General features: G+C 42.2%; 1 protein-coding gene across 1 annotated transcript in view; it reads left to right on the top strand.

Moving 5' to 3' along the window:
• The window catches only part of LOC116825031 (uncharacterized), a 43,623-nt gene that overhangs the window by 29,007 nt on the left and 5,496 nt on the right, over nt 1-9,120 (top strand). Inside the window, exons 12-18 of the mRNA XM_075073442.1 lie at nt 198-421; nt 1,353-1,517; nt 1,827-2,009; nt 2,819-2,939; nt 4,392-4,505; nt 5,543-5,711; nt 7,524-7,686. Coding sequence (XP_074929543.1) covers nt 198-421; nt 1,353-1,517; nt 1,827-2,009; nt 2,819-2,939; nt 4,392-4,505; nt 5,543-5,711; nt 7,524-7,686 — 1,139 coding nt within the window. The remainder of the gene's footprint in view (nt 1-197; nt 422-1,352; nt 1,518-1,826; nt 2,010-2,818; nt 2,940-4,391; nt 4,506-5,542; nt 5,712-7,523; nt 7,687-9,120) is intronic.

The raw sequence follows: 9,120 nt of genomic DNA on the forward strand, positions 1-9,120 counted from the left end.
CGTACTGCATTGCAATATAAAGTTGTTAACACTCTAAAATGCAATGGGCAAGCATTTTTAATTGAAGAATTGGGATATGCTTAATTGCATCAAAAATTAGAACTATAGTGTAATTACAATACATTTATACTGTGGCTACACTGTAATTAATGTATCTATATTATGAAATTTTACTCTTTGCTTTTTTTCCCCCGAAGGTTTTTTCTGTCCTGAAGGAAGCATTCTACTAGTCCCATGCCCAGCTGGCACCTTCCGTTCTGCAGAAGGAACTCTGACTTCACACAGTTGCCTGAACTGCCCCAAGGATTTCTTTAACCCCACACCTGGCCAAGAGGCATGTCTTCCATGTGGCTCAGAAGCTGTACAACCCAAGGAGGGTCAAGAAACATGTGTCTGCCGTGGGGAAGGCCATGTGTTTCAGGTACAGGACCAGCTCCTTCCGATTGTGAAAGAATAATTTAAAGTGGAAACGGTGAAATTTAGTTTTATTTCTAATAAATGATTCTACTATTTTCTTAAATAACTAAATCATTATAATTTATTATTACTTATTATTTGAATTGTTGCATCACTTGCAAGACCCAGTCAGAGACTGAAATCCTTATGTGCTATGCGCTGTACCCTGAAATAATGAAAAGACAGACCCTGCCCACAAAAAGCTTATACTTAATAAAAACAGTTTGGGTTTCAATTTTATTTCCAAATAACCTATTGTGACCAAATCACACTGAGAATTTTGACCACACCATGCTTAATCACACTAAAACTTTAAGAAATACTTTATTTTAAAACAAGATAAAGGGTTTTTGTTTTGTTTTTGTTACTTTGAGCTCTACAAGGTTAGTACTCATAAAAGTGAGAAAACGGAAGGACTGGCTAGATCCATGCATTGGTCAGACACTATACAAACTTCTAGATGAAGGTCTACCAAAGCACTTCAGGACCACTGTTGTTTTAGTGCTCACACAGACCTACTAATGTAATTCAATCCTGCCCATAGCACCATCTATTATTTCAGCCTTGGGCTCTCACAGTACCCTGCCAATATGCCTAGTATTTACTACTGAACATAATAATTCTCCTTCTTTACTGGCTGTACTCTTCAACCCTAAATCCGCCTGTTCATATACAGGCCTCGTCTCCCTGTTCACATTCTGGAACTCTGCATTGTTCTGAGTTTCTCTTGGTTGCAACATTCTGTCTCCTCTGATGAAAGGTAAAGAGCATGTATTTGAAAGCCGAAGGTTCAGTTTACATCTGTTCAATAAAGTGAGATCCTGATCTAAGGAGTTTGTGGAAGCAGTTTTGCCTGGAAGACCACAGATGCTGAATAAATCTCTTTCCTCTTACAGCTCAGTGATGCTCACTGTCCATGTGCTCCAGGTTATAAGACTTTAGAGGATGGGAGGAGACGCTGTGTTAGACAAGTATATGACATTTGTAGAGATTCAACTTCCCGAAACCAGGAGGGACAGTGCTTGACTAAGAAAGAATGGATGCATTATTGTACAAATAAGGTACTGTGTTTTTTATATTAGCGAAATCCTGGAACCATGCATAACTTTCTGACCATTCCTGCATTGCATATAGACTGTGCATGAACAAAGAGTGTCACTGGAGTTTTCACAACATGCTCTGAATTCCTGCATGTTGCTCCTGTCCTACCTGAAATAAGAAGTTCAGATTCTTTCAGCATGACAAAACAACTGCCCAATTTCCTTCTGCATTTTTCTATTTTTCACCAGGAGGTCCTGATTAGAGTCCCAACATTCAGATTGTTTTCACTCTTTTATGGCAGAATTTCTTCTTTGTTCATTTCTCTGCAGGTTTGTACCTGTCCTGAAGACTATCAAGGCTATGATAAGGTTCTTGGCCTCTGTGTTTGTAGAGCAGAGAATCTGAACAGTGTGTGTAACTCTCAGTGTAGAAGACAACAAAGAGACATCCTGCAGTTTGTCTGTAAAGGGAAAAATGCTCAACTTTCTCTCACTTTCAGAAATGGGAGCCAGGTAAATATGCTGCTCTTGTAACTTTTCCTGTGCATCTATTTATATTAACTTTTTAATATACTGTCAGCCTTATAATTGAAGATCCTCTTTTTTTTTTTTTAATGTCTTAAAGTGATGTCTTAAAGTGTAGGAACAAAACAAAAATAAATTCTACTTTAGATGTCTGATATATTTTTGCATCTGGTCTTGTACTGCAGCTGTAGCTTGTAGGTGAAATTCATGTCACCCAAACTTATAAACAGTAGGTTGGGGGTGGGGGTGTAGGCTATGCAGATGGCCAATTTGGCAAGGAGGTATGCTGGTACCGAGAGACATAATTGTCTTTGTCCATATGGGTCTGGCCAGGCTGAAGCCTTAGCATGCTTGTAACCTGTACTGTCACTTGAGAAACAAATGGTTCTCTCTCTTCCCAGGCCTGGTGCCTTTTACTACATCACCTCAGAAATTAGAATACTTGCTACATCGTGAAAATATTTCAATTGTATTGGCTGTCACTTTATTTGCCTGGTAGGCCAAAAAAGTGAGAAAAAAGTATATGAGAAGGAAGCTACCTTCGACCTAAATGAAATGAAGTAGTTCTAATTTTTCCAAATCAAATTTTCATATATCATTTTAGGGGTGGTGATTTTAAAGATGTAACTGATTTCAGGGAAGAGTTAATTTTATTTCTTTAATTTGTGTGTTTAAAATTTGTATCTGTTATTTGGATTTGTGTCAATTTGCAGTTTGTGATTATTTATTGTATTATGAGGAATGGCCTATGGCTAAGGTACTATATTAGTAAACCTCAAACTTCAACTTATTTTCAGATTGCCATTTTCTTGGAACAATTAAAGGCAGTTCTACAAGTGCTGCATTCCCCTGCTAAGAACCCCTGCCCTACCGAGCACAGCACGTCTTCCTATCCTGTATACATGGTGAAAACAAGCAGTAAGGAAGGGGATGACAGATTTCATAATATTATATGCGTAATAAATGGCCTTTATAAATGTAATATTGACATCCCTGGGTGGGTTGCTGGCAGCAGGAATTGAACCCGAGACTGCTGGATCTTGATGTACTAGTGTGTACAGCCTGAGCTAAAAGGCCAATATCTCTGAGCCAAAGCTGTAGCTGGCATGTCAATCTCTAGGGGTATGTTTACACTGCACATTAATCCCAGGGTCTGACTCGGGTTTGAGCCCAAGCCCTTCTTCCATCTGCACAGAAATCTGCTGTCCAACTTGGGTCAACAAGCACTCAAGACCTGGGTCTGAGGACTCTGCTGTGCGGGGAGGGGGAGTCAGAACCAAAATCCCACTGAGGCTCATGTACAACCCCTGTCATTTTTCAGTGTGGATATACGTCAAGCCAGTGACCTGAATCAGAAGGTCAGCATAGTGCAGTATGGACACATTAGCATGATTGTGAGACCTGAGTCCAGCAATCATAAACCCAGTTTTACAATGCAGTGTGGAAGTTCAAGGATGGGGTTAGAAGCACCAAGTCTACAAGCCCAGGTCCACAGCCCTTATGGCGTAGTGCAGAGGTACCTTCAGTGGCCTGACCACTACTAGAGTGGGACAGAGCACCACACCAAGTGGACATGGCAAACAACAAGATACTCATCAAAATACCTTTTAAAGAGCCTTAATGGATTATTTCCTAGAATGGCGATCTCATAATCAAAAGTTTAATTCAAAGTGTCAGCACTCTAGATGAAACTCACCCCTGTGCAGAAATCCCACCTATGCACTTGTTAAATACCATGTAAGACCAGACATGTTTTAAGCCTTCTGCTTCCCTAAAGTTTGATATGCAAAGTACGAAGAACGCTAGGTTTACATGTGAGAGGATCCCTTTCACAGATCCTTTGTCTGTAGAGATTCTGCTTGGGGATGCTTATGCCTCATGTTTTAATGTGCATTTAGCAAGTAGATTTAAATGTACATATACATGTATATTTTCCCATTACTCTGGAACAAAAACTGTGCGCCAAATGCATTATTTGTGTAACCAAATGAAGCTCCATTAGCATTAATAGAATTGTGCTCATTTACACTGGTGGTGCATTTGACCATCTGGGTCAGATCCTCAATTGCTGTAAATCAGCATAGCTCCATTGACTTCAGTTGAGTTGCATCAATTACCACCTGAAGATCTGGCCCTGTCATGCCAAAGAGAACCTGAAGCACATAGATATTGCATATGCGTTTTAGAGCACAGGCCCTGAATGAAATTTCAGAGCCAAAAAGGGCCCAGTGCATGCTGGATACAGTTCTATTTCAGTTTTTCTAAGCTTGATTTTTGAGGTGAGATAAATTGATCCTCTCCAGAGGGGGAGGAAATGGGAGTTCTGGAATGATAAAAATGGGGGTGACTGATGTTTTTATATCATTTCAGGAAAAGGGTTTTTGGGTGTGTACAATCCTGACCCTGAACTGCTGCACAATCTCATTGTGCCGAACAAAATTTCATCTCCTGACAAAAGTGTACCATTGTCAGCAGCAGCTCCAGGTGAGGCTATGCAGCAAGGCTGCAAAAAGTAGTTTCTGTGAGATTTGCCTTTGGTTACCAACATTAATTCCCTGCTATACTGAACTGTGTCTGCAGTGAACTGTTAATAGCTATATTCAAAGCATACAGACTTTGTCCTCCTCCACCTCATCATATCCCCGGAAAGATTCTCTCATTCTAGGCCTGATCCAAAGCTTATTGAAGTGAACAGAAAGAATGCAATTGACTAAAGTGGGTTCTGAATCAGACTCTGTCTCCACTAGGGTATTGCCAAGCAGTTCTCTCCAGGGTCAAATATCACCACATGCAGAATGCCCACAGCTTTGTTCCCTACAGTAAATCTGTGCCTTCCTTCTCTCTCACTTTAACTGTTACTATGTCAAGTCACTTTTTTATTGGTTCCACAAGCCCCTTGCAAAATTGATATAGGAGTCTCTGGCTCATACATCCTCAGGTCCTAGTGATTCTGTTGGGCAAAATGATTCTCTACATGAGCTGGAACTATTATTATTTGCAAAATATTAAGGTCAACATTTTAAAATTGGGTGCCTAAAGTTAGGCATCTAAATCCTTACTGAGACATAAGGTTTATTTTCTAAGCACCCAAAATTCCCATTATAATTGCCTGGTCCCTACATCCTTGCAAGAGAGGTGCCCACAGTCAGTTTTGCTCATGCTTACCCAGTCTCAAATCTATGGATGAGCCAATTGCAGTAAAATACAAGAGTGTAGTTTTGTTACACAGTGAAATGCTATAAGAGCTAGAAATCATGCAGTTAATGCCTCACCGTTAGAAGAACAATTTTAAAAAGGATTAAAGGACAGTGCATAGTTTCACAAAGTCAGGTAGGAGCCAGAGTGATAATCAGCATTTATCTGCCACCCTGACTGTAAATTTGGTTTATTCTGGAAACAAGATTTAGCTCCATAAAGTTTAATTGTAAACTAAGCAAGAGATACCATATCCTGAGGCCGTTATGTATACAGACAGCCATGAAGAGTAAGATTCTAGCCCACTGAGATCTCTGTTTTCACAGGAAAGACTGGCAAGGAAGATCCTCAACTTTATTGGGCTCAAAGCCAGAGGCCTTCAAACTCTACACTGCAAATCCCATTTACAGGCATCTTAAATCCCACTACATGCATCAGTAGTAACGTTACCATCATCTTCATTGTTTCCAAAGAACATTATCCAGCGTATGATGTGTAAGTACACATTCCAAACCCAGTAGAAGTTTGTTAATCCTCATTTATCTAATCCATAGAACACATGGTTGGCTTTTCCATATCTGTCAACACAGATCTAAGAGCAGAAAAGTAAGCAAACAGGAGTGGAATCAATTATTATTAAATGTGCATTATTTTTTACAAAACTGGCTGCAGAATATATACTGGTACTTAAGGAAAGATCTTTACAAATAATTAAAACTAAAGTGCAATTATCATAACAAGTGACCAAAGTGTATTTTTTGATGCCACCTCTTTGCTTTTTAATTGTTGTGTTTGTCCACTTCACGCCTGTGCAACAGGCCAACATGAGTTTTATACACCTCTTAAGTCTCATTTCAGCCCTGCTTTGGCTTTGTGATGGCTCTCTGCACAGGGATGAATTTCATTCTTATTCACTGTCACAGTGTTACAAGACTCACCATCTCAGATTGTCTCCTCACAGCAAGACTTGAGATTGCAGCCATCTGCCCCTCAGTTTTACCATAACAATCTTGCTGCAGTGACTCGACCCTCTGGTTAAGCCATAAAAAGAATTCCGCCCCTTCCAGAGTATGCAAGTCCAAAACAAACAAAACACAAAGTCTTTACCCCATTCTCCAACAGGCCCCAGCTCATCCTTCCAAAGGGGTGTTTATCCTCTCTCTGATTCACACACTCTTCTGCCTTCCCTCTGGGGTCAGCTTTCACCCTTCCCAGGCTCCTGTCTTCCTCTCCACTCAGTCCTTCCTGGGCTCCTGTTGGTTGCTCCCTACTCTTTCCTGAGCAGCCAGTTTCAGGCCTTCCTACCTGGAATCTTCCACAGGCCTATGTCTGCTTTGTGCTCTCCACTTCAGCCAGCACAGGTGCAGCAGGGCAGGGCTAATGGACCAAACCTGACCAGCCCAAAGCCTTCTGGCCTGAAAGGGGCAGGCTGGCCTGTTCCACATTGGTACAAGGCAAATTGCACTGTAGACCCCTTTTAGTTCATCTCAGCTGCACCCCTCAGAGTGCCTGGTGCCCTGCACCTCACTCTGGGAGGGACCACATGGTTCAGCCACTCTTAGACTGGATCTCTGTGCTGCAGCCCCCTGGGTCCCAATCATGTTAACAGTATAGGTCAAACCCAGCTTAGGCACCTCTACAAGCTTTACTTTGGGAGCCTGTGACAGTACAAGTTCACAGTGACACAGACAGTGTCTTCAAAACAAAACACTCCCCAAAGGTACAAAGCATATAGAGAAAAGGATAAAACAAAAAAAGGCTGATATGCCTGGGTCTTACTTAAACCTAATTTTCCTTGACAGCTTTTGGAAGTACCACTCAGTCTCACTAACTCCATCTCTGGCAGGGAGAAGCAGACTGCACTCTTCCCAGCTTTTCACTGTCACAACCTGGACAGCCTCTACTAACTCTCCCCAAAATCTCTTCTCTTTGAGATTTAGGATCCCCTTTGATCCTAGGCTTTAGTCTTATGAAGAGTAAACCATTCTAACCTGCTCTTTCCACTGATGGTCCAAACCTTATCTTTGTCATTGTTTCATTTCCTGTGGGTTTCCCCCTTTCCTCCTTTGGTTCAATTCTTTCTGGCATTCAGGTAGATGATCTGAGGAGCATATGATATTTGTCAAAAAGTACTATTTATAACTCCCTCATTCTTTACATGTTCCTATTCATGGGACTGAGCCATTTGCAAGGGGTCTCCCAGTCATTACTGTGCATTAGCAAATTTCTGCTGTAATTATGCACATTATTTGCAGAGTATTTTACAAACAGATAATGTCAAGAGCCAACTTTTGTTTTTGCTTCTAGAAACAACTTGTACAACACAAATAATGAATTTGACTGGGGAGGATTCCGTAGGCTGGCAGAGGAAATCAAACTGGCCTCCACCAACATCCTCCTCTTCCTGTACCAATTTGAACATCCTGGCACCTATGTCCTTGGGCTCAGTAGTAACCAGCACAAAAAAATGGTTTGTTTTGAGGAATTCTATTTTTGCTTTTATGATGCTATTTTCAGTGGAGTGTCTCAAGTTCCAGACAATGGTTTGGTATCAGAGGAAACTTCAGAAAGATAATGAGTCTCTGTATTGTACATACATTTTGTTGAGTTGGTACAACGTGTGTTGGGGTGTGTGGACATGTCTGAATACAGTGGCTTGTGAATGAGTATGTTCATGTAGTAACATTTGAGTGTAAAGGCGGGGGAGGAGTCAGTGAAGATCTGGCCCTCTGTTTAAAATACAAACCTAATATTTGTGTTCAGATGGATAGACCCAAAGTTGCATATGTCTGACCTGCTCTTTCTACACATGTGCTCATTCCCTGAAGTATATTAGAGTCATGCCATATGGTGGACAGTGCTATGAAGATGGGCCATTCTTCCCAACAACTCCCAGGCATGTCATACAAGTGGGCATTGCAAGAATCCCAAACCTTCTTCTGAAACCTGACTGGCCAGCTATTATTGGATTAATAACAGGGCTTATCATTTTCCTTATTACCTGCCTGTTGCTGATTGTAAGTAAAAATTATATAATCTCTCTTTTCACTGCACCGCTTCCAGATTTTGGAATTAAGATTAAACTACATGTTGTACACACATTTTGAAATTCATCCCTGCGCAAAGGTCCGGCACAGCCCTATGTACCGCTAATGCAAGGGCTTAAGTAGTATTTAAGAGCTGCATAGAAGGGTGAATTTCATCTATGCTTCTTAGTTCAGTGGACCAAGACTTAGATGCTATGATGACTGGCACAGAGAGAGAGATAAAAAGTGTATAATATTGAGAGTTCCTGGGGTTATAAATCAATGGTCCCTGAAGATATATGTGATTCAGCCACTACTCTCATGCTCATTCTCTGTTACAAGGATCATGTTAAACTGGGAACAATCATGTGATCTAGCCACAGTGGGGGGGAGACAGGAAGAATTCTTTTACCAGTGGCTCCCTTTTCTCCAGTTCATCCTCCAGAGGCTGGCAGGAGTCAGTGGGTTTTTAAGATATTTCTCTGTGAATTGCATGACTGTTTCACAAATGAGAGACTCACTCAGGGCCGGTGCAACCATTTAGGCGAACTAGGCGGTTGCCTAGGGCACCAAGATTTGGGGGCGCCAAAAAGTGGCGCCCCCCCAAAAGTTTTTAAATGATTGCAGCCGCTGCTGCTGGAGGGGCTGAGCTGCTGGCGGCTGCCAGCCCAAGGTGTCCCCCGGGTCAGGGCGCCACCACGGCAGCCCAGGGCGCCGCCCCCACCCCTCAGGGAGCCCCCGGGGTCAGCGCACCACCGCCACAGGCGGGCAGCCCAGGGCACACCCCCCCCAGGGTCAGCGCGCCCCTGGGATCAGTGCGCCACTGCAGCCTGGCTGCCCAGGGCGCCCTCTGCCCCCGGGGTCAGCGAGCCACCGCC

The sequence above is a fragment of the Chelonoidis abingdonii genome, chromosome 18, assembly GCF_003597395.2.
Source record: "Chelonoidis abingdonii isolate Lonesome George chromosome 18, CheloAbing_2.0, whole genome shotgun sequence".
Taxonomy (NCBI): domain Eukaryota; kingdom Metazoa; phylum Chordata; order Testudines; family Testudinidae; genus Chelonoidis; species Chelonoidis abingdonii.